Source organism: Acinonyx jubatus, chromosome E4, assembly GCF_027475565.1.
Source record: "Acinonyx jubatus isolate Ajub_Pintada_27869175 chromosome E4, VMU_Ajub_asm_v1.0, whole genome shotgun sequence".
NCBI lineage: Eukaryota > Metazoa > Chordata > Mammalia > Carnivora > Felidae > Acinonyx > Acinonyx jubatus.
Window position 1 is genome coordinate 20,983,023 of NC_069395.1, and position 26,436 is coordinate 21,009,458.

General features: G+C 35.3%; 1 protein-coding gene across 4 annotated transcripts in view; it reads right to left on the minus strand.

Moving 5' to 3' along the window:
• Positions 1-8,962: 8,962 nt before the first annotated feature.
• The window catches only part of UCHL5 (ubiquitin C-terminal hydrolase L5), a 41,756-nt gene continuing 24,282 nt past the window's right edge, over positions 8,963-26,436 (minus strand). For 2 of the 4 annotated variants that reach the window (XM_053209577.1, XM_027074953.2), the window contains exons 7-11: positions 26,064-26,127; positions 21,165-21,267; positions 19,926-20,039; positions 17,058-17,156; positions 8,963-11,309 (exon numbers count right to left, since the gene is read on the minus strand). In XM_053209577.1, the coding sequence (XP_053065552.1) occupies positions 11,265-11,309; positions 17,058-17,156; positions 19,926-20,039; positions 21,165-21,267; positions 26,064-26,127 (425 nt within the window). In that variant the 3' untranslated portion in view covers positions 8,963-11,264. The remainder of the gene's footprint in view (positions 11,310-17,057; positions 17,157-19,925; positions 20,040-21,164; positions 21,268-26,063; positions 26,128-26,436) is intronic. The other 2 variants (XM_053209576.1, XM_027074954.2) reach the window with 1 other exon arrangement.

Here is a 26,436-nt window from a genome sequence, read left to right on the forward strand (position 1 = left end):
TCCTCATTTCCTCCTCCCAAAATAAGCTGTTACTGAATGTTAAATAAGAAAAAAGTTGACAGGAATATTCATACTGTGACCACAAAATATACTCGTAAGTTGATATCTCAAGTGTAAGTCAATCCTCATAAATATTTGTCCAAACATTATTACTGTATATGGGGCAAAACAGACTTAAGATTGTTTTGTCTAACGCCCTGGCAACAGTTACTTACCATAATGTTGTCCCGGCTCTTTGAGGAAGTTATCACCAGTGAGATTTATAATCCTACAAGGCTAAATCCCAGCCTAAACCCACAAGAGCAAGACTATGTCATTTCACCCATGTACCCCCAACCCAGCATTAAACCTGACTCATTAATGAATGAACAAGCAGACACTGAAGCCTATCTTCAATCTTGCCTCTTCTACTATAACACTCTCATGTGGTGTTTATAGTCGGGCTTCTGTCCTGACATTTACTGATGCTAAAATATATCATTCCAAAGTTCTTAAATGGTAATTCTATCATAAGACCCCAGAATTGTCTACATTTATTTAAATATGTTTCCAGAAAGGAGTTGATTTTCCTTTTGTGAATAAAGATTGTGTATACAAATGATTAGATTTAAAATTGGAGATGCTGTGTCAGAGTACATAGTTTATACAGATGTTCCCCAACTAATCAATTCAACTTACAGGTTTTCGACTCTTCCATGGTGCAAAACCAATAAACATTCAGTAAATTTTGAATTTTCAGCTTTTCTTGGGCTGGCTAATACACAATACGATGATCTCTTATGATGCTGGGCTGCTCCCAGTCAGCCACGTGATCACGAGGGCTAGCCCAACTGTAGGCTAAAAGAAGTGTTCTGAGCACATTCAGGGTAGGCTAAGCTATAATATTTAGTAGGTTAGGTGTATTAAATGCATTTTAGACTTACAATAATAGGTTTATCAGGACTTAACCCCACCATAAGCTGAGAAGATGTGTACTAGCTTACAATCTTCACACCATCTTAGAGATTAAAATTAGCAAAAGAACTGCTTCAAGATAATAATACAAATTAGATGTGTGAGTTTGTAAGGTTGTCAGTGTGGGGAGGCAGAGAGGTCCCCAAAACATAGGGATAAAAACTTAGGAAACTTTTTCTGAACACCATCTGTGTTTTAAAAGAAAGGCACATAAGCATGATTTCTTTTGTTTAGACTCAACCATGAGAGAGCGCAAGAAGGGCCAGAAGTGTTTGTGTCTAATCCAACAAAGCTTTAATAGAGCAGTATTTGTTTTAGGGGTTAGTCGTATAAACATATGTGAATTATGTTTGCTCTTTAAGTGCTACTTAAATATATAAGAAAGGATAAAGTACATTTCTGCAGATAATAGAACATAGGCCAAGATCATACACTGGTTAATAGCATAGCAGGACTAGACCCAGGTCTCCAAAGTCCAAGTCTGGTAGTCTGCCCTCCAACATACCACACCATTAGGTTACAACTGGAGAACAAATTGGTATGCAGAAAGTTCAGTGTTTCACTTGTGACACTGTTGCCAACTTCAAGAAAGTTCTTACAGGGGTAGTAGAGGCTAGAGTGACCAAGTCACTCATGGGACATATAATGAGGCTACTTAAGTTGACACACCATTGTTTTGTGTTTTTATTTATTTATTTTGAGTGTGAGAGAGACAGTGTGTGTGTGTGAGGGGAAGGGCAGAGAGAGGGAGAGAGAGAGAGAGAGAGAGAAAGAGAGAGAGAGAGAGAGAGAATCACACGCAGGCTCGGCACTGTCAGTGCAGAGCCCGATGTGGGCTGGATGCCACAAACTGTGCGATCAGGACCGGAGTCAAAATCAAGAGTTGGACACTCAAATGACTGAGTCACCCAGGTGCCCCAACACACCTTTATTTTTTATCGCGTTAATTCAAGTAGATTTTGGCCTAATATCTGAAAGAGTAACTGCATCACCCAAGGCATTCAGTATATTAGCAACACAACTACCCCAATAACGATCCTGTGTGCTCTAAATGAAACACTTCCCATCATTGTAAGGGTGCAGGTCATTCCAAATATGTAAGTTAATTATAAACTAGTTCAGGTGTGCAATATTAAGAAAGGTCGTATTGGCGATATTACAATAGAAACTGATTCCTCACACACAGGTGTTAAACAAGTTATAGAAAATCATCCCTTTATTTAGAGACAGTTTAAAAAATTAAATTACGGAGGCTGTCCAAATATCATGAAATAAAACTGAAATAAAATGAGTATAAACTGAAATTACAGCATTTTTTAAAAACATTTGTTGATATGAGAAGGGGAATAGGAAAATATCAACCAGAAAAGTGATCGTTAAAATTCTGTCATTGTGCCTGTAGCAACATACAGAAGGATGCAGTAACATTGTGACCAAGGGTGCGTGTAGTGTATGAGGCACATTTGGCTGGTGTGTTGTCTGGCAAAACATCTCATAGGTGGTCACAGCCAGTGTCTCTAAAAAATAAATAATTTCCTTTGGACCAATTCTACAGTTAACCAACCTTCTGGTCTTAATTTGGTTTCCTTGGTAAATTTATCTACCAGGGAGAGAATGTATTGATAGGAGTGTCTGGTCCACTTGGCAGTTATAATTGTAAAGTAAATTGGTGAAGTCTCTTTCAGGTGTACATTAGTCTACAAGTTTTATTAAGTTGTCTCAACTACCCAATGTCCTTATCACCTTCAGTGAGTGTACACTCAATGCCTCCAATCATAAGCTGAAAGGGCAGATCCTGGACTTTGGTAACTTCACTAGGAGACACACCCTGGGAGGCCCAACCTGGAGCCTGTTAGTCTCTAATCAAAATCGTAATTACCAGCCCACACAGAGCCCCTGGATCCCAGAGCTCATGATTACCACTTACCCTATGTATTCCTTAATAATTCAGCAAAGGTAATTACTGTCTCTTATAAAGCTTTTAATAAATTTTCACTGTATGATTCTGTCCATAATGCAACTTTCACCCCTAAGAATGCGGGGGGGGGGGGGGTTGGAGGAAGAAGAGAGCGAAGGAGGGAGGAGTGGAAGGGAGAGAGAGGGAGGGAGGGAGGGAAGGAAGCAGGGAGGCAGGGTAGGGTAAAGGGGGATGATAGGGAGAGAGAGGAAGGGAGAGAAGAAGGAAAGGAGGAGGGAAGGTAGGGAGGAAGAAAGGGAGGGAGGGAGAAAGGGCTCAGGAGCCAGTTAGTTGAGTTTGAATCCTAGGTTTACTGCTTACAAGTTGTGTGAACTTGAGTAAAATTACTTCCTGTTTTAGTGCTTTAGTGTCCTCATATGAAAAATGAGGGTAACAGGATCTACTTCACAGCTTATGAGAATTACACCATATGTAAAAATACTTAGAACAGTACCTGGCACATTGTGAATGGTTTTGCATTTTCCTTCTTTTTTTTTTTTAAATTTTTTTTTTTTTACTTAAGTAGGCTCCACACCCAATGTGGGGCTTGAATTCATGACCTTGAGATTAAGAGTCATAAACTCAGGGCAACTGGGTGGCTTTGTCAGTTGAGCATCTGACTTTGGCTCAGGTCAAGATCTCACAGTTCGTGGGTTTGAGCCCCATGGCAGGCTCTGTGCTCACAGCTCAGAACCTGGAGCCTGCTTTGGATTCTGTGTCTCCCCCTAACCCCACTTGCGCTCTCTCTGGTTCTCAAAAATAAACATTAAGGGAAATTTAAAGAATCATGTTGTCTACCAAATGAGCCAGGCAGGTTCTCCCCCCCGCCCTTTTTAAAGATTTGAGTCTTAAGTAATCTCTGCACTCAATGTGGGGCTCAAACTTACAACCCTGAGATCAAGAGTCACATGCTCCACTGACTGAGACAGCCAGGCACCTCTTGCATTTTATTTCTAATCAATTTTCTAATCCATTATGCTTTTGAATTTTGCTACTGAAACTGCAAATATCCTAAAATCAATAAAATCAAGTTCTTAACTGCAGAAAATATAGCACACTGCCCACTGATTATGAAAACATTTCCACAAATGTAAAAATAACCAATGAGGCTGTGCTTAAGTTTGAATGAGCACAGAAATTAACTGGGCGTCTTGTTAAAATGCAGATTCTAATTCCATTCGCCTGGAATTCTGCATTTCCAACAAGTTCCCAGGTGATGCTGACATTGCTGGTCTAAGAACTACACTTTAAGTAGCCCAGTTATAGATGGTTTGACTCTAACTAACTAAATAAATAAATAATAAACAAATAAAATGAACAAAGTAAAATATTTAAAATGCTAGGCACTGGGTGTTATGTATAAGTGATCAATCACTAAATTCTACTCCTAAAACCATTACTACATTATATGTTTACTAACTTGGATTTAAATTAAAAAATAAAACAAAATGCTAGGGATGGAGCTACAGAGTATTATACTAAGTGAAATGAATCAGCTAGGGAAAGACAAACACTATATGATTTCCTTCATATGTGGAATTTAAGGGAAAGAAACAAATGAAAATAGAGGAAGGGGGAAAAAAGAGGGAGGCAAACCATAAGAGGCTTGACTATAGAACTGAGGGTTGATAGCGGGGAGGTGGGCAGGGGATGGGTTAAACGGATGATGGGGATTAAGGAGGGCACTTGTGATGAGCACTGGGTGTTACATGTAAGTGATGAGCACTGAATTCTGCCCCTGAACTGATATTACACTATATGGTAATAACCGGAATTTAAATAAAAACTTGAAACTAAAAAAAATAATAATTAGAAAAATAAAATGCTAGGAGGATGGCTACCAGTGGGGAGTGCCCTGTAATCATCAGTATTATTGTTGTTAGGAAGACATTACAGGTATGCCTCAGATTATACAATAAATGTATTACTCAAATGTGTATGTCCATATACATATATATATACTGCATTTATTTAGGTTTTGTTCATGTTTAACTGCATTTTAGGGACATCTTATTAAAAGAAATTATAGCAATACTTTTGTCACAAGAATAATTGGCTAGCTTACTGATATGGTTTATTTACTTATTGTTTAGAATACAAAAGTAATATATTCTGGTAGGAAACATTTCAATCATCTCAGAACCCTATAAATTTAAAATGAAAAAGTCCCCACGTCAACCTTCCACTTCCCTGGGCCAGTAACTGTTGAGAATCTGGTGTGATACTCTCAAAAATTTTTCTGTTCTTACGTATACACATTTAAGGTTTTTCTTCAGAAAATGAAAATGGATTTATACTATACCACTATAGTGCAACTTCCATTTTCCTCAAAAATATATCAGACGTCCTTCCATGTTAACACATAGAAATTTATCTCATTATCTTCAGTGATTTGCATAGTATTCCAACAACATACTATAACTTATCCTCCCATTCCTTTTTGCTATGCTTTTAGGTTGTCTCTAATTATTTGTATCAAGAATAATCCTATGATGAATTTTCTTACACATGTCTGTATATAGTTTATAAATATATGTCTTTATATATAGTTCATATAGTTCTGTGAATACAAAGGTAATATGGTTCTTGCAAGTGAAATTACTGTGAGGATATGTACCATCTAAAGGTGAGAATTGCTGAACTGTTTTTTTTAATTTTTTAAAGTTTTATTTATTTATTTTGAGAGGGACAGAGACAGCACTGCACTTGGGGAAGTGGCAGAAAGAGAGGGAGACAGAGAATCCCAAGCGGGCTCCATGCTGCCTACACAGAGCCTGATGCGGGGCTTAAACTCATGAAACTATGAGATATGACCTGAGCCAAAATCAAGAGTTGGATGCTTAACTGACTGAACCAGCCAGGCAACCAGTTAAACTGCTTTTCAAAAAGACTTCCACCAACTGGTTCATGAGCCTGCCTATTTATACCCACCCTGTAAAGTGGGAGTTTACAATCACTCTAACTTCTTGATAATCCGACAGGAAAAAGGCATCCCTTTAATATTTTGATTTGCATTTTCTTGATCACTTGATCACAAAAGATTTACCATCTTTTATATTGCCTCTAGCCATTTTAATGTTTTCTATGAATTGCCTGTTCATATCACTTGCCAATTTTTCTCCTGAGTTACCTTTCCTTCCCTTTTCTTTGAGTGGGGGGGTGGTGAAAGCTCTCTGTATATTAGGTATTAATTATATTTCTAATATATATCTTACATCTTGTTATGATGAAATTTTATTGTCTGGCTTTTAAGTTTTTGTGTATAGAAACTTCTATACAGTCAAGTATTTCTCTTCTGGATTTTGTTTTATTTCTTGCTTAGGAAGCTTTTCTCTATCCCCAAATAAAATATTACCCCATATTTTTTCTAAAAACTTCAGTGTTTTAGTTTTCATGTTTACTTCTTTAACCATGGTATATATCAAATTGTTTTTAAAATACACTTGCATGAGACTTTTCCCACTGGTTTTATGGCTTATGTAATATTATACTACAATGCTACAAGAAAGTGTCACATAAGTTTATTATGGGGAATATCTGGATAGCCTAAAAAAGCACATAGGCCAGTGGTCCTAGCCTTTTCTATATGCAATTTTTATTCAACCTATTTTCATATTGAAAATCAAATCAATCATCACAAATCAACTTTTATAAACCAGTTAACTATCACACATTATTAAAAATTAATATTCAAAATTATTGCATGTTGGTTGTCTGTATGAAATCCTCTTTCATAGTGCTGAGTCAGTACTACAGAGAAAATGCTCTTCATTTAGATCTCTGTTTAAATGTCATCTCTTCAAAGGCATTTTCCATGGCCATCCCATTAAACCTCAGCTCCCTCCATTCTTTTGAGCTGCTTTATTTACAGTTTTGGGGTTTTTTTTTTTGTCTTTTTTTTATAGTTTTTTAGTTTTTACAGGTTTTTTTTTTTTTTTTATAGTTCTTACTACTACCTGTAGTAGTAGGCTTGCCTATTACCTGTCTCACCGCAAGGGCAGGGGCTTGACCTTGTTCGCCAATACATCTTCAGCATCTAGAACAACTCAGATATATGTTGAATACGTTATCAAAGAAAGTTCTCAAGACATTAATATAATCAAGTCAAAAATAAAAAAGTACTAGTATGCTAGAAGTGGTGAATCCGTCACCTATCAGCCACTGGATTTAGGCCAATTACCCACGAGCTAAGGAAAAGAACAAACTGAAGAACCTGCATGTTTGACTGATCTAGGAATTCATATCAGTTTAAAAACTAAATTCCTCCCCCCAAAATCAAACTATCCAGTTTGCCCATTTTATTTCTATGCTTTACCCCACACTACTGCAAGCCTGTTAAATATAGCATACCTACATAATGGAATACTAAGCAGCTATTTTAAAAAGATGTAGTACAAGCATTACTTTTCAACATGAAAGGTTTGTGGGGAGAAAAGCATGCAACGAAATATTTAATTGTAATCCTGCTTTCATAAAAATAAAGTATCTATTATTACACATGTGAGTGTAATAGTGCTGATTATCTCTGGGTAACAGGATTAGACTTGATTTTCACCATTTTTTTCTTCTTAACATTTTCTCATTTCTCCAAAATAAACATCTCACTTCAGTAAAAAGAAAAATTGTCACTGTATAAGAATGTAATAATGTGTGTTTTAGTGGATTTACCAGCCTCCTCCTAGAATGCCTTCCTACTCTGCAGAGCCTGGAGAGCTAAAAACTAATTTCCTAGATTCCCTTGCAGAAAGTTAAAAGTAAGGCAGAGGCCATCCGACCTGGTGCTTTACCTGTTCTGAGTGGCATCCTTAGCCGCGGAGAGGTTGAATTTTTCTCCAGTTCCAGGGTCTAGTCACTCGGTGACAACACACAGCTGCACCACATTCCTCATTGTCGGACCACAGCTCCCACAGCACGTCTTATCATCAGCGACTCCAATCGTGAACCCCCTGGACTGCTGCGGATGCCGCAGTTCCCCCGATATGGGCAAGGAATAGATGTTTTGCTAGGAGTCCTTTCTGGAGACCCAAACTTCAGCCTGTTCCTCCATACCTTCCAATGACTATAAGAAACTAAGTAGTTTCAAAATTCCCAGTATATTCCCCATTCCTCTTCAAATAGCTGGAGTGGCCTGTTTCCCGCAAGTAAGTTGTGATACAAAAATGATAAACTGCATATCATCTGCTCTAAAAATAATTTATACTGAACTCTACTCCTGAAACATATTGTACTAGCATGTTGGCTAAAATTTAAGTTAAAAAAATAAAAATAATTTGTACGACATCAATCTATTTTGGAAATCGGGGAGGACATGCAAGACTAACACACAAAAACATGCACACATATGGGGAAAAAGGATCACACTAAAATGTCAATGTAGGCATCCCTGATGGTAGAACTATGGGTGATTTAAATTGTATTTTTGCTTATATTTCTTGAATTTTTTTTAAAGGAAAAACCTTAAAAGCCATTGTTTTTCCTCAAAAGGCACAAAATCTTCTTGTAGAGAAGGAAAAAAAACGGAGTAATTTCTGAACGCATCTTGAAATGTTTTAGGCAACTAGGTTAACTGAAGTTATTAATCTGCATGTAACACCATATACACACTGAAGTATGGATCATGGTCTAAAGAGGGGAGCAAGTCCCAATGGTTCATGATCTCAGAACAAATATTTGTCTATTCTAGTGGCACAGTCAAGCTGACTGCTCTCTGCTAGAAAAAGGACAGCTATCTTGGGAACTAAACATATGAGGTGAGACTACCCAGTACCGCAGCTGTTGGCAAGCTTTCTTTGTTTATAATAGCAAAAGTATATTGCTTACAGTTGGCTAGCTATTTTAAAAGGCACACAACAGAATGGAAGTGCTTTCACCTACTGAAGCATTAAATGAGATTTTAGAAAAGAAAGGGCAAAAGTGAAACGAACAAAGAAGACTTTAAATACTTTTTAAAAAAATTTTTCCACATTAAGTAACATTTATATATTTCTGGATTGCTCTTTACTTGTCCATTTTCTCTACTCACCAGCTTCATGACTTAAGACCCAGACAAAGGCAAGTCATATTTCTTTATTCACTGGCAGACATTACCATGAAGGATCAGATCACAAAGCATTTACAGTCATCAAAGAAGCAGATAAAATAAATCGTTCTTAAGCTATGGAAATTCCTATCAAAGAATTTTATTAGAATTAGATTAATAAGAAAATATCCTTATACCTATTAACACAGTTTTATAAAGCTATTTTTAAATATCATTTGATACTAGTCACTCTTGTTAAAAGCATCTTTCAATGACAAGTTTTTAATTCCTATAAACACTGATTTTGGATCTTTTATGGTTATTGTTTTCTGTGACCTAAGAAAACTATGGCTATCCTCAAGTCACAAAGATATATTCACCCATGTTTCCCCCTAAAAACCTTTGTATTTTAACTAGTACATGAAGGCCTATGATCCATCTCAAATTCATTTTTGTGAAGAATGGGGAAGGAGCGTCTTGGTTCATTTTTTTCCACATGGATGTTTAGCTGTTTTGGCCTCATCTATTGAAAAGACTTTCCTTGTCTGTCAGATTGCTTTGCTACCTTTGTCAAAAATCAAGTAACCATATAAATGTGGATTTGTTTATAGGCTCTCTCTTGTATTCCACTGATTTACCGTTAATCCTTATGCTAGAATAACACTGTCTTGATTAATGGATACTACTGACTACAATATTCCTTGTATTGCTTTACAAAATTTGGGCCTCTATAAAACAGGATATATAAGGGCACCTGGCTGGCTCAGTCAGGAGAGCATGTGACTTTTGATCTTGGGGTTATGAGTTCAAGCCCCATACTGGGTGTAGAGATTACTTAAAATATCTTAAATACAAAAAAACCAGGATATATAAATTAAGTTGAAATAATTGAATGATCTCAAGATGAGCCTAAAATAATCTTTATGAAATCATTTTTTAAAATTGTATCATGGTTTTGAAAACACTCCGTAATTACTATTGTATCCAGAGCAAAATACATTTACCCACAAACAAATGAGAAACTACAAATTCTTCTTTATTACCTTCAACTGAAATTATGTATGAAAAATATTCATTAACTTTTCTACTCAATTTCCCACCAGATTTTCTCACATTAGTTTTTTAATAATACCACAATGTAGTTAAGTTTTAAAACAATCCTTAAAAAACTCATGTGTTTGAAGCTAGAAGATGAATACACAGTCCCCCTACATATGTTTAAACTTTTCCATAATAAAATGTTAAAAAGTCATGTATCAATTTCAGAAACATATCTAGAAAAAAAAAAGTAGATAATTGCCTTTATAAAAAGAAGTTTTATAAAATCTCCTTTAAAGTTTAAGTTGGAAAAGATTAGGAGCAAGAATACAATTATTTCATAGAATCAAAAACAAAGCAAATCCCAAAAGCAATTTTAAAAAATCCACTGTCAGCTAACTATACATGGTCCTTGGAAACTATTGGCTACACCAATTTCATTCAAATTGCCATAGAAGGATCCTCCACCATGACATCATATTATTTTAAAAAGCAGATAGCCTGAATTGTCAAACCTCTGATTTTCTTATAGATACATACAGCTTAGCAGTTTGAAAAATGTTGCCAAACTGAGAGCAACACTGAAAGTCTTGAAAATTTATCATTTGTTCTTAATCTGAAATTCTGTTTTGAAGAATAATACTCACACCTTCCTAAAATAATTCTATAATACATAAATAAATAACCCCAAACACTTAAAGAAAGTCTGCTAAAATAATTTGGACGTTTATTACTTTTTCTACTGGCAGCAATGAAAATCACTAAAAACTATACTTTTGTCTTTTTCAAATGGTCTGCATTAAAACCATACTTTCTCAAGATAAAATTCAGCTTTAAAATCCTCAAAATGTTTAGATATCAAAGACATATACCAATTTTCTTTTCATGATGAAGAGAAAACAAGAGATCCAGTTTAATCAAGATCTGACATTCATAAATTTTAAGCTTGTAACTGAACTAAGATTAATTTTAACAATTACAGGTAGAGAATATCATTTGTGCAATTTCTAGGTTCATTGTGATAGTATATATCCAGAGAACCAACAGAAGTTCTCAGATCCAATGTCAAATAATGGGATTTGGGCAAGCACTCTCAACATCACTTTTATTTAATATGCACCACATGCACATGATGCAGGTAGGGAAGGAATCCATGCATTAAAGACAAGACAGACTGGTACTACGCCAAACGTGCATTGAGTCAATTAGGATGTTGCTCAAAGTTCTTTATACTTAATGGTTTCCATGAAAATAAGTGCAGAAGCAGAAATGTGGACACATCCCAAAGCATCTTCTTCATTTGGTTTCCTGCGCTTTCTTTGCATTCTGTTTTTCTTTTGCCTAGAAGTTAAAGATTGTATTCTATAAAATCTTAAAAGTCCATTTTAGGTCACATTAAAATTTGTGTAAGAGGGTATCCTTAAGTTAAAAAGATTGAAACGCATCGTTTTTAAGATTTCTAGAGCATTATCTTTCATAACTCGAGAATTACAACAAACTACTGCGGACAAATTATAGTTATGCTTTACCCTCAGTAAAAAAGGATCATGTTTGGTTTGTAGTTCTTTCCTATCTGAAGTTAAAATGTATGATTATAATGATCTAAAAATACATAATTACTAATTCCATAAAATCATACTCACTCATAAATATTTCAAAACAATATATTTACATATGTGTCCATTTCTCATTCAAATTGAGTAAAAGAAAAATCTTACATTAGTTTCTGTATATTTGAACAAATGAGTTTAACATCTCACTAAAGGATTATGTATCTGTAGTATTGATAAACTTTATTTATACAACCCAAAAAATGCTCTCACACTTTATTTTATTTATCCTCATAACAATTATATAGCTTGAACCCAGTAATTCTATTTTATTTTCAGCAGATGAATAAGACAGAGCTTACAGATAACAAACTTGACCTAAGTCACACAGCTAGAAGAAAATAAAACCTCGAGAGGTCAAAGACACCTGTTCTAGAGCAGTGCTTTTCAATGTACATACCAATAACCTGGGGTCCCTGTTATAATACAAACTGATTCAAAAAAATAACTGAGGTTCTAAGTTTCTAACAAATTCTCATATGATACCAATTCTGCTGGTCCTCAAATGATACTTTGAGAATAATTCAGAGTACTAGAATATAATAGTCTTTCCACTATGCCACTTGAATCAAAAAGGAATAGAGTTTTGCTATTATACAACTAAGAAAAAAACATCCTTAGATTAAAAAATAGGGTAATTAGGACAATTACAATCTTTTTTATAATTCATTAGGTAGGGGTGCCCTTGTGGCTCAATAGGTTAAGTGTCCAACTTGGGTTCAGGTCATGATCTCACACAGTTTATGAGTTTGAGCCCCACAACGGGGCTCTGTGCTGACAGCTCAGAGTCTGGAGCCTGCTTCATATTCTGTGTCTCCGTCTCTCTCTACCCCTCCCCTGCTCACACTGTTTCTCTCTCTCTCTCTCTCTCTCAAAAATAAATAAGCATTTAAAAAAATTATAATGCATTAGGTAGTATAATTATTATACAAATAGTGTATTTTATTATGATAAAATAGAGTGCTATGACTTAGAATATTAAGAGGAAATATGTTATGTGTATCATATAAAATAAAACTGCTGGGGTGCCTGGGTGGCTCTGTCAGTTAAGTGTCCGACTTCAGGTCAGGTCATGATTTCACGATTTCTGAGTTCAAGCTCCACATCAGGCTCTGTGCTGACAGCTCAGAGCCTGGACCCTGCTTCAGATTCTATGTCTCCCTCTCTCTCTGCCTCTCCCCCACTTGTGCTCTGTCTCTCTCTCTCTCAAAAATAAATAAAATGTAAAATAAAACTGCTTGCATGAACATTTTTAGTTAACAAGCATAACTTGTAATTTGATATGTATACAATTTTTACAATAGAAATTGTTTCCAAATAATGAAAATACAATTCAACTTCAGATATAATTTGAAATTAAAATACATATTTTTCCTTATTGACCCCTGAATATACAGAATGTTTAGTTGGATTAACAAAAATAAATTTACTGGTTTATGACATAAACTTTATAACATAATTAAATGAGCAAAAACATAATGCAGAGCGTGTCCATATAATTATTAAAATATATAATTCAGATAAAATTAAGAAGAAGTTAAATAAGTTTTATAACTATGTATTTTTAGGTTTCATCCTGAGCAGTGTTTATGTAATGTATATTCAACACCTCAGATAAGAGTAGAAGCCTTATGTAACAAAAGTACTTAAAAGCCAAGATCTTAACCTAATTCATTATAGCCATATGCCCTTGGAACAAAGTCTTGATCTTTTCTTTATTATTCTGTAAAACAAATAGATTTCCAAACCCAAACACTTTCATGCCATCACAGGCTATAAGCAACTGTCTCAGTTACTCTGAGATCTGATCCTGGACAGGTTTGGCATTCAGCATCACTGCCGAGAGTAGTCTCATCTTTCCTGTTTGGTTCCTTCTACCCCTTTTATGCTTTGTTCCTTTATTCTACTTTCCCTTGGCATGGGGGTTTGGGGGGGGGAGGGGAGGAGCATTTCAACTTACTAATTTCTTAGTTAACTTCAACTTATCCATTTCTGAATTCTACATGTAATTTTTCTTAGAAGTATTACCATTAAGCATTTATCACTATTAAAGCCCTTGTATATAATTATAAAATCTCATCTTTATTCTTTCATTTGTAACATTAGCAGAAAGTGATATTCAATATGATACAATAACTCCTTTTTTCCAAATAAGATGAACAAAATATATTTGTGCTTAAGGAAGCGGACTTATTGGTAGACAATAAGCATTTGATTCTAACTACAGATTTAAAGTTTTGTGGATGTGAAACTTCAAGGGGCATAGCTATTTAGGAGCCCCGCTGTGCTCCCCACTGATCTTCAGCATGAATTTATTCTGGCACCTATCAGAACAATTCTATTCAACACGATACTATAGTTGTTTATTCCTTGCCCCAACTATATCATGAATTGCTTAAGAGGGAAGACATGTCTAGACTTTAAGAGAGGTCCAGGAATAAAGCTGCAACTAGATAAATGATGAATGATTTTAAAATTTCAAAAATTTTTATCAAGTAATGCATCTGAATTCCTTTAGGGGATACTCCTTAAAGGATATATTCCTTTAGGGGAATCCCTTAGGGGATAACAGATATTGCATATACACGAAGAATAAATGTAACCTCAATATTGCTTATGCAATATTATTAATCAAAAAACAGTTGGAAGAAAGAGGCAAGAGGTAGAAGATCAATAACTACCCCCTCAAAAAAACAGATGCAAACACAAGAACACACTGAGCTGGCGTTCCACCAACACCAGACGCTCATACTGCCACCCTGTGTCCAAACTAACGTCAACTCAGAAATTACAGTTCCAATGGAAAAGCTGAAAAGCTGTTCCAACTACACTTTCAAAAAACTCTGGGGATATACAGTCATTAAAATCAAACAAGAATGGTCGTTTTCCTAATTTGCACCAAAAAGTTTATTCACAGATCAATTTTGAAGCAAAATACATACATATTAAATTTCCCTAATAAACATTTGTCTGGCCTTTAATAACACTTATGTATATTTAGAATATGATGTAACATGATTTAACATAACAGCCTACATATTAATATTTTAATATTTTTAAGTGAAATATTTCATAGTGTCGCATGCAAAGAACACACTATGGAGGTACTTCGGAGATTCACAGAATCCTAATTGTTAATCTGAAAACCTAAAAATCAGTTTCCCATCTTACACTTTTATAGCTTTAATACCCTGGGATACATGAATAGAAAACCTATATGGAAAAGAGAAGATTGAGGGCGCCCTGGGTGGTGGCTCAGTCAATTAAGTATCCGATTCTTGGTTTTGGCTCAGATCATGAACTCATGGTTCCTGAGATTGAGCCCCGAAATGGGCTCTGTGCTGACAGTGCAGAGCCTGCTTGGGATTCCCTCTCCCTCTCTCTCTCTCAAAATAAATAAATAAACATTTTTTTTAATTTTTATTTTTTAACGTTTATTTATTTTTGAGACAGAGAGAGACATAGCATGAACAGAGGAGGGGCAGAGAGAGAGGGAGACACAGAATCTGAAACAGGCTCCAGGCTCTGAGCGGTCAGCAGAGAGCCCGACGTGGGGCTCGAACCCACGGACCGTGAGATCATAACCTGAGCCGAAGTCGGACGCTTCACCGACCAAGCCACCCAGGCGCCCCAATAAACATTTTTTTAAAAAGGAGAAGACTTAGCAGTTTTCTGCAATAATTTGTGTACTTAGTGCTAAAAGCAGAAGCACACATTTCAGGATCTGGGTAATAGGTATACACAAAAACCATAACTTTCACTTCGTATCATTTAAAATTTAAAATTTATGATGATATAAAAAAGCTGGGTTGAAATGTATCTTTGCTTCATACTTCAATTTTTTTTTTTTAACGTTTATTCATTTTTGAGAGACAGAGAGAGATACAGCATGAGCGGGGAAGGGGCAGAGAGAAGGAGACACAGAATCTGAAACAGGCTCCAGGCTCTGAGCTGTCAGCACAGAGCCTGATGCGCGGCTCGAGCTCACAAACCGTGAGATCATGACCTGAGCTGAAGTTGGACACTCAACCAACTTGAGCCACTCAGGCGCCCCTCTTTGCTTCATACTTTAAAATTAATAAGAAGCACATACCTACCATGTGCTCTGCTCTTAAGTTAATGATCCAAAATGTTATTTGCCTAGTACTGTCTTCTCAAAGTGTTTCTCAAAACGTGGTACACAAACAAGCTGCATTAGAGTCACTTGGGGTAACTCTAATTAAAAGATTTCTTCCCCTATATCAGAATATCTGGGGAGGGGCCAGGTAACATGTATTTTAAAGAGTATCCAGTGATGGTCACTTTTAGAAACACTGATTTACAGTATAAACTTAAAAACAATTTAATTGCATTGCATTTATTCAATAAATATTTAAGTGCCTTGTTCTGAAGATAAAAATCTTAGAAATCAGAATTTTTCACAAACCTTTGTTAGTTTTTCTTCAGCGGAAAGAATACTAGCTTCGGAATGAATACAAAAAACCTATTTCTTAGTCTAGGCTATGGTTATTTTTTCCCCCTTCAATGTCCATTCTAGTTTTAAATTCTACGATAATTCAAATTTTTCTTAAACTAAAGAACAAAGAATCAATTATCTCAATTATTAACATTAAAAATTTGCTTTCAGAGGGGCGCCTGGGTGGCGCAGTCGGTTAAGCGTCCGACTTCAGCCAGGTCACGATCTCGCTGTCCGTGAGTTGAAGCCCCGCGTCGGGCTCTGGGCTGATTGCTCGGAGCCTGGAGCCTGTTTCCGATTCTGTGTCTCCCTCTCTCTCTGCCCCTCGCCCGTTCATGCTCTGTCTCTCTCTGTCCCAAAAATAAATAAACGTTGAAAAAAAAAATTAAAAAAAAAAAAAATTTGCTTTCAGAGGCACCTGGGTGGCTCAGTCAGTTAAGCGTCCAACTTCAGCTCAGGTCATGACCTTGCAGTTCATGAGTTCAAGCCCTGAGTCAGGCTCTGCTGACAAGCTCAGAGCCTGGAGCCTGCTTCAGATTCTGTGTCTCCCTCTCTCTCTGTCCCTTGCCTGATCACACGCTGTCTTTCTCTCTCAAAAATAAATAAACATAAAAATGTTTTTAATAAACAAATTTAATAAACAAAATTTAATAAACAAATTTGTTTTTAATAAGCAAATTTAATAAACAAAAAAATATATTTTTTTTTAAATGTTGCTTTCAGCTTAAAGAAAGGAAAATGTTTTAAATTTTATTCTAATATATTAGGTACATTCTGAGTTCGTAACACTAAGGATTCCGGAAGGCTAAAGCAGTAGGGCAATTCCTTATTTTTATTTTACAATATCAGGTTGAATTAATGCTTATCTAGAATATAAAACAATAGGAGAAAGCCAAAAAAATAAAATAAAAATGCTTTAACAAATTTCACCTCTACTCAAGCCAAAAAAACAAAAAACAAAAAAAAAACAAAAACACTGTTTTGGGGGAATCTAAATCTAATAAGTATTCACCAGTAACTTACCTTTTCTACTAGTGGTATTAACTGCTGGTGTTCTGCTAAAGTCTTTAATAATTCCATAATGAAAGGCAGATAATTATGCTTCCTTCTGATATTTTCGATCTGAAAGTAAAACAAATATCAAAACACACTAACTTTACATTTCTACTAAGTTCCTAATATTGTAATTTTTGCAACCTACTCAATAGAAATGGGAAAAAAATCTTCCATTCTCATGAGAAAAAATATTAGAAATAATGAGATTATATCCCCACTGAGAATAAAGACTAATACAATAAAAAATACGAGGAGTTTCTTGGGTTATGGTTTCCCACCCTTGGCTTAGCAAATAGCAGAGGCTTTTAAAAGTCTAAAATTATTTATGAAAACTTAACTTATGAAAGCAAACTTAAGAAGGTCCACGTGGTAAATTAACTTGCTATTTGCTACTATAACTATGCAAATAATCAGGAAAGCCTAATGAAAGCAGCTTTATTCTGTGATCAAGAATAATTTTTCTCTGAATTACTTTTAATCAAAATAGGGTGGACTATAGGGAAAGACCTGTACTTCAAAGGAAAACTATGCATTGTCTAGGACACCTCTCCCAAGTTACCCAATTCGAGTTTTTCACTGCCATTAAGCTATTAAATATTCTGTCTAGCAATTTATTTCCCTTCTCCCGTAGAGAAAAGTTCCCATCTTTAGTAAATTCATTTCAATATTCCTTCAGATAAACTTGAGCTTCTTGACTTCTCACTTGAACTAGCTGTGACATCTTACAGGTTCCTCAAATTAAATAATGAATTTAATAAAATCTTAACATATGCTCATTTTATATCAGTAGGAGAATCATTTTACCTTTTGGAACAAACCATTCTCCAACAGTGTAGCAGGTAGAGATTCTGAAAACCAAGTGTGTGTTTTACTTTAGGCTAATATTAAAACTTGGTTAATTATGGAATAACCCTGCATAAGAATGCATAAGTGGTGGGTAGTTATTTTGTGTACCACATAAAATGGAAGATAAACATTCAAGCTTTTATTCCTTACCTCCCTGTCTGCATGAACTTGGCCCACCTTTTTCCTGCCTGGAATACTCGAGCCAGCCCCTACTTCCAACTAAAGAAATCTTACTAGTTCTAGGTTCACTTATTTTATTTAACAGTTATTTGTAGACTGTTAAATATGATGCAAAGCACTATGCTAACACTGTGATGATCAATTAAAAATTTTTAAAAAGACAATCCTTGCCTTCAAAGTGAGATTCAAATGAAAACCAGTGCTTTTCCTACTATGATACACATGAGAGATAATATAACTACCATTTCCAAACTCACACAAAATTCAGAGCTCCCTTCACACTTTTTACTGTCTCTGAAAAAAGCTTATCAGATTGCAAATGAAGGAGAATGACATTATTAAAGATCACATTGCTTTATATTTGCCTTTCAATTACATAAATGTTTGCCATAATTAAAATTAAATAAAAAAAAATTTAACACCCTAAAAAATTAAAAAGGAAAATAAAACAAATGAACCCAACTGTGTACCAAATTGGTGATAGAATCACACCAAGAGAAAATTTTCTGAAATTACTTTAAAAACATAGTAATTTGATTATATATCCAAAATGGGATATATCCTAAGAAAAAACTTTTCAGTTGTTATTAATGCTACTTACTACTATTGCTATTTCTGTACCTTTATATATATACACTTACATATACTTATAAATATACACACATGTTATATATATATAGCATAAAGCAAATAACTATTTGCTTATACATGAATATACTATATATATACAGCATAAAGCAAATAAGTAATTACGTTAATATTGTTAGGAATCAAGATTTTCAGCTTAAGGGAGAGAAATGTGAGGTGCCTGGGGGGCTCAGTCAGTTGAGCACCCGAGTCTTGATTTCGGCTCAGGTCATGATCTCAGGATTCACGGGATGGAGCCCCACATAGGGCTCTGTGCTGATAGTGCGGAGCCTGCTTGGGATTCTCTCTCTGCCCCTCCCTTACTCATGTATGTACTCACATGCTTTCTCTCTCTCTCTCTCTCTCTCTCTCTCTCTCTCTCTCCCCTCTCTCTCTCTCTCTCAAAATAAGCATTTAAAAAAGAGAGAGGGAGAAGATGCAAATAGTTAATTTCAAGTATAAAGCCATTTAATTCTTTCTTTTTTTTTAAGTAGGCTCCACATGCAACATGGGTCTTGAACTCATGACCCTGAGATCAAGAGTCCCATGCTCTACCAGCTGGGCAAACCAGGCACCCTAAGTCTTCAATTCTAAATTTGAATACTGAATTCACATTATATTTTCTCTTCAAACTAAAACAAGCAGCAAACAAAAATGTATTTCTTAGCTCTGAAAAGGCCTAGACATAATGACCAATTGGTATCAATCACTGTGTACCCAAAGAGTGGTTTCTAAATACCATTTCCCAACAATAGGACAGAGTTTCTTGAAAAAATGGCCAATCCAAGTCTGAAGCAGGAGATCTACAAGGTGATTCTGAAACATCTAGTCATGCTAGAAAGCAAGGAAACTATCAGAGATGAAGAGAATCCCATCAAAAGAACTTAGGAGACAGCCTGAAGTTGATCCTAATGGCCAAAGATGAAATAATCTGATCATCCATAACTGCAGTGAACTGAAGCATCAAATCAGTTAAAAAATCTGTTCATAACAACACTTCAAAAAAAAATTAAAAAGAAAGAAATCTCACGAGTTACCTTTGTGGGGTGCCACGGAATCAACTCATTATTCTGAAAACTAGTAATTGATGGGGGAAAACAATCAAGTATTCAATATACTTTCATGTTAAAATATACTACTCTATATTAAAACAATAAAGGAACAAATAAAAGGAAAACATACCTTATATCTTTTTAGTTTCTGTACTTCTTCTTCAATAAGCATCTGATTTTTGGCAACCTCTGACTGAATAGCACTTAACATATTATTACCCTGATCTGTATCCATGGGTTCCTCCTTAGGGTAAAGAAAAAGAAACACCATACCCTAATGATTGAGGCTTGAGTCCAAAATATTTTAAAATTATATACATAGTACAATTATTTCCAAATTTTACTCTTAATATTGGTGACAGAATTCCAGCCTACTAACTGCAATATTAAAGGACAAAAGCCCTAAGTAGTACCATCCATATTTCTATGTTCTACAATAACACATATGCATTTTTAACTAAAAACAATCTATACTGCAATATGCTGTGTTGCTATAATCTTTTGTTCAGCTATAAAATAAATATGCTTAAATATGTTCTTAAGAATATGGGATCAAAGAATGTAAAAAAGGTACTATTACTAATTATCTTCTCCAATCATATTTACTACAGAGAGATAATCAATCATATAGGCTAGTAAAGATTACATGTATCTAAATGTACCCAATTAATTCTTTGAGAAATATATTCTAACTTGCTTAATTATATAATGAAATTAGTTAATTGCTAATACTTATATCCATTTAATACTTGTTTTAAGTGGCTTACATATATCATCTCATTTAATCCTCACAACAGCCTTATAAGGTAAATACTATTTTCATTTGACCTTAAGAAACTGAAGCACAAAGAAATATTCCAATTTATGCATCCATTAAGTGACAAAGCCAGGAGCTGAATCTAGGCAACCTGACTCCAGAGTGTATTCTCTTAATCACCACTCAGGACACTTGATTAAATCAGGAAGGAAGGAATGAGGAAAGAGAAGGAGGTAGGGAGGGAGGGAAAGAGAGAGAGAGAGAGAGAGAGAGAGAGAGAGAGAGAACAAAGGAAGTAGAGCAAGAAAGAGAGATAAAGAATACTTTCCCTAAAATAACTAAACTAGAACTTTGCACTTAAAAACATAGCCAAAAGGGGTGCCTGGGTGGCTCAGTTGGTTAAGCCTCCAACTTCGGCTTAGGTCATGATCTCATGGTTCGTGGGTTCAAGCCCCGCATCAGCCTCTGTGCTGACAGCTCAGAGCCTGGAGTCTGCTTCAGATTCTGTCTCCCCCTCTCTCTGCCCCCTCCCCCACTCATGTTCTGTCTCTCCCTCAAAAATAAATAAATGCTTAACAAAAAAAAAAAAAAAATTAAAACATGGCCACAAACCTCAGCAAGTTGTCTTTGTAACTCTGCTATCTTCTGTTCATATATCATTTTTCTGTCAGACACAATGGCCATTAAGTTAAATCGAATTTCACCTTCACTGTACCTACAAAAAAGTTAAAGTTTATAATGTAATAAAGAATTGTAACACTATTACAATTAAAATAATCTATTGTGATTACCCTATGGCTCTCTAGGATAAACACAAATCTATCAACAGCTAACAATGAAAACAGACATTTAAAAAAGGCTTTCATATATGAAAGGATACAACTGCAGTAAAAAAACAACAACAACAACAAACACCTGGCTAAATTTAATCACAAACTTTTAAATGTTCTGACCTCAGAAAAAAATAACTAAACTAAGACCTCACATTTGTTAGATTAATTATACTGGCATTTTTATGGTAATTAACCACATTCCTAACTTACACTTTTTTCTAAGTCATTATTTCTAAGTCTAAGTTGCTATTTTTAATTAATATATTTTTAAATTTCACTTTATACTTTATATTTCATTATAAATAAGTTGTGAAATATTTATGTATTTTATTAATGTGATTATATCCTGTTGTAAAACTTCCGAATGCCATTTTCACTACTCTGATACCAGAGTATCACAATGATATAAGCTTGTTTATGATAGGGATTGACAGTAGAAAAATTACTGCCAATATTACATGAATGGTGCTTATTCAAGATGTATATAGAAAATGTAAGCCTGTCTTTGCATTATTCACCTCTAACATTTTCTCATATAAAATTCTATCCACTGGAAAGTACATGGCCCAATATAACCTATAGTGCTTTGAACTACGTACAAATGTTGTTTATAAAACTGCTATGGAACTTCCATTTCCCTATTCCTCCCACTAAGAAAATAACAAACTAAAATACTAGACATAATATATACATGTATATATGTATACATATATACACATATATATACATACATATATATATATATACATTTTTTTTTTTAAAGGCAAGGAAAAATGAAAATTCTGAGAGGTGGAGAGAAGGCAGGCAAGCTAGGGAACCAGGACCCAAAAATGACACAGTGGTACACTCCTTGAGTTATCTCATTTGCCTTCATATATCCTAGACTTGGAGAAGAAGCCAGCAACCAAGAAATGCCAACAGGCACAGACCAAAAAGAAGTACCAAAAAAAGTCTGATCTTTCTTATCCAAATCGGAAAGGAGCAATTCATGAGACAGAAAACCTTTAGACAATAACCACTCTACCAGAGCTAAACACAGTGGAAAAACTGTGGCCCCAACCCTATCTACAGCAAAGGCTGAGCAGGGAGATGGGACTTTCATCCCTGTGGGTGTAATGACACCTATGTGCAGTGTCCAGAGGAGACCAAATGGGAAGCCAAGTGGGAAGTCACTACCATACCGTGGTGAAGAAGCCTCCCCCACTTTAGCGACAGTGAAGCCACATAGCAAGCAGTAACAAGGCAAACCCAGCCAGGGTGGTATCAGCAGATACTCTTTTAGGGGCCAGAACTTCCATCCCTGCCTAGCATAACAAGGAAACCCTCCCACCTTAGGTATCAATGGAGGGACAGTGAGGAACCTGAATTTCTACTCCCACCTGCAGTAATGAGGTAGCATCCCTGATATACCCTGCCAGAGCAGTGCCCATATAAACCAGCTTAACAAGAAGTTTTATTATACAGAGTCCAGACGCTTATTATATAAAACCCCAAATGTCCAGGTTTCAATCTGTAATCATTTGTCATATTAAAAATGATGAAAATCTCAACTTGACTGAAAACACTAATCAAAAATAAAAAAGCAAGACTGGCTATATTACTATGAGATAAAGTAAATTTCAAAACAAAGAAAATTACTAAAAAGGGACATTATGTAATGATAAAAAGATCAATCCACCAAGAAGAAATGGCAACAAATGTTTATAACTCCAAACAACAGACCTGCAAAATATGTAAAGGAAAGCTGATAAAACTGATAAAGCTGATAAAATCCTTGGGGCACCTGGATGGCTCAGTCAGTTAAGATCTGACTCTTGATTTTGGCTCAGGTCATGATCTCACGGCTGTGAGATCGAGCCCCATGTCAGTCTCTGCACTGAGCTTCGAATTTCCTCTCTCTCTCTGTCCCTCCCCAGCTTGTGTATATGTGCACGCTCTCTCTCTTTCTCTCAAAAAAAATAAACATTTAAAAAAATTTTTTTAAAAGTAGACAAATCCATAACTGCCCTTATTTGCATATGGCATGATTATCTGTGTAGAAAATGCCAAGGAACTCATAAAAAAACCTTCTAAAGCTGGTGGGTAAGATCAGCAAGGTCAAAGGATACAAGAAAAAGAAAGAAAATAATCAACTGTGTTTCTACATATTAACAATGATCAAAGAAATCCTATTATTTGTAATCACTCAAAAGACTAAGAAATGCTTGGCTGTAAATCTGACAAAACATGTACAGGATTTGTATGCTGAAAACTACAAAATGCTGATGAAATAAATTAGAGAAGATCAAAGTTAATAAAGAGACATACCATGTTCAAGTCTAGACTGGAAGACTCATCATAGAAAAGATGCCAATTCTCCCCAAATGGATATAAATGTTTGACACAATTCCTAACCAAATCCCAGCAAGAATTTTTATAGATATGAACAAGATTATACTAAAATTTATATGAGAAGACACAGGAACTATAATAGCTGAAACAATTTTGAAGAAAAAGAATAAAGTTGTAGGTGTCAGTTTATCTGATTTTGAGACTTATAATATAGCTAGAGTAATCAACACTGTGTAGTACAGGGGCATGTAGGTGGCTCAGTCAGTTAAGCATCCAACTCTTAATTCTGGCTCAGGTCATGATCTTACAGTTCATGGGATCAAGCCCCATGTTGGGCTCTGTGCTGTCAGACAGGCTCTGCACAGAGCCTGCCTGGATTCTCTCTCTACCCCCCCACTCTGCCCCACCCCCACTCATGCTTGCACTCCCTCTGCCTCTCTCAAAATAAACATTCAAAAAATTAAAAATAAAGGTGAAAAAAGACTGTGTAGTACTGGCAAAGAGCAGACAAATAGGTCAACAGTTAGAACAGAGTAGTGAACCCAGAAATACCCAACACAAATATACTCAAACTGGTTTTTTACAATTCTACCCAAATTTCTACAGGAAGGACAGCCTTTTCAACAAATGGTGCTATAGCAACTGGACATGAACAGGCAACAAAATGAACTTAGACTTACTTTACAACATATACAAAAATTAACTCAAAGTAGATCACAGACTTAAATGTAAACTGTTAAAATATAAACTTTTTAGAAAAAAAGACCAAGAGAAAATCTTTAGGATCTATGGCTAGACAAAGAATTCTTAGACTTGACAACAAAAATACAATTCATAGTAGAAAAGATTCATAAATTAGACTTCACTGAGATTAAGAGCTTTTGCTCTGTGACAGACTGTGTGGGAGAATTAGGGGACAGGTTACACACTAGGAGAGAATATTTGCAGGCAATGTGTCTGATGAAGGACTAGTACTATCCAGAGTATGTAAAGAACCTCAAGGCTCAACAGTCAAAAAAAAACACACACACAATCCAATTACAAAATAGGCAAAAGTCATGGAAAGATTTTCAACATCATTAGTCATTAGAGAAATGCAGATCAAAGCCACAATGAAACATCACTATCCACCTACTAGAATAGCTAAAATAAAAAGTTTTGACAAAACCAAATGCTAGTAAGGATGCAGAGAAACTGGATCACTCATACATTGCTGGTGGGAATGTAAAATGGTACAGCCACTCTGGGAAAGAGTTTGGCAGTTTCTTAAAAAATTAAACATGCGGGGCGCCTGGGTGGCTTGGTCGGTTGGGCATCCGACTTCGGCTCAGGTCATGATCTCACGGTCGGTGAGTTCGAGCCCCGCGTCGGGCTCTGTGCTGACAGCTCAGAGCCTGGAGCCTGTTTCCGATTCTGTGTCTCCCTCTCTCTCTGCCCCTCTCCTGTTCATGCTCTGTCTCTCTCTGTCTCAAAAATAAATAAACGTTAAAAAAAAAAAAATTAAACATGCATTTACAACTCAGCAATGGCACTCTTGGGCATTTATCCCACAGAAATGAACTTATGTTCACACAAAAATCTGTACAAAGGTTTATTGCAGCTTTATTCATAATAGCCAAAAACTGAAAGCAATCCACATGTCCTTCAATGGGTAAATAGACAAAAAAAAAAAAAAAAAAAAAAGGTATATCCATACCATAGCTATTACCATCAAGAGAAAAGACTGAACTACTTTTAACAACCTGGATAAATCTTCAGAAAATTGTGCTGAGTGAAAGAAGCCAGTCCAAAAAGTTTATATATCATATGATTCCAATTATACAACATTCTTTAACGGACAAAAAATTATAAAACAGGGATTAAGGAGGCAGGAGGAGTGGCAGCAGGGGGAAGCATCGGTGGCTCTAAAAAAGGAAATCCTTGTGGTAATTAAATCATTCTATACCTCGACTATATCAATGTCAATATTCTGGCTGTTGACACTGGACTACAGTTTTGCCAGATGTTACCACTGCGGATTAAGGGTGCATGGGATCTCTCTGTATTATAGTTATAACTGAATATGAATATATAATTATCTCAAAATAAAAGTTTTAATTTAATAAAAAAAAATAGATGCCTAAAAACAAAACTCTACAAAACTATACAAAATATCTAAATGGAGATCTGCATGTCTAACTTTTATAAAGATGACATATTACTATGTAGAATTTAGAGATTTCTTCCTGAACACATTAATCCAATCCAAAGTAGATGTTCAACAAGCATTGCTAAAATAATAATAAAAGTTGAAAAAACAAGTTTAAATCCCAGAATACTATGCTAGTAAGATTAGCTGAGCATTTACTTTTGTATCCTTTTTTCTATGACCGGCCTCACTGCGCTGATCCAGTCATCTTGATTGCATGCACCTAGAAAGAAATTTGAAAGCAATTAAATCAAATAAAATCAATATTAAAATTATTTCAAAAGTTAGTCTAAAAGATCTTTTTATAAAAATTTTGGCAAATTCAGGATGGTAAAAATCCTTTTAGGATTAACTATCCTTATAAGCTTAACTATGTTAAGCTTCAATTCTTATTTTCTTAGTAATGGTAAGGGTAAAAAGCATTAATATAATTTGCATTACCACATTATTGTGTCACTTAGTAAGTGCTGAACAACTGTTCAAAAAAGTCACGAATCAGGAAGTTATCCTATTAAAATTCACAACTTCGTGA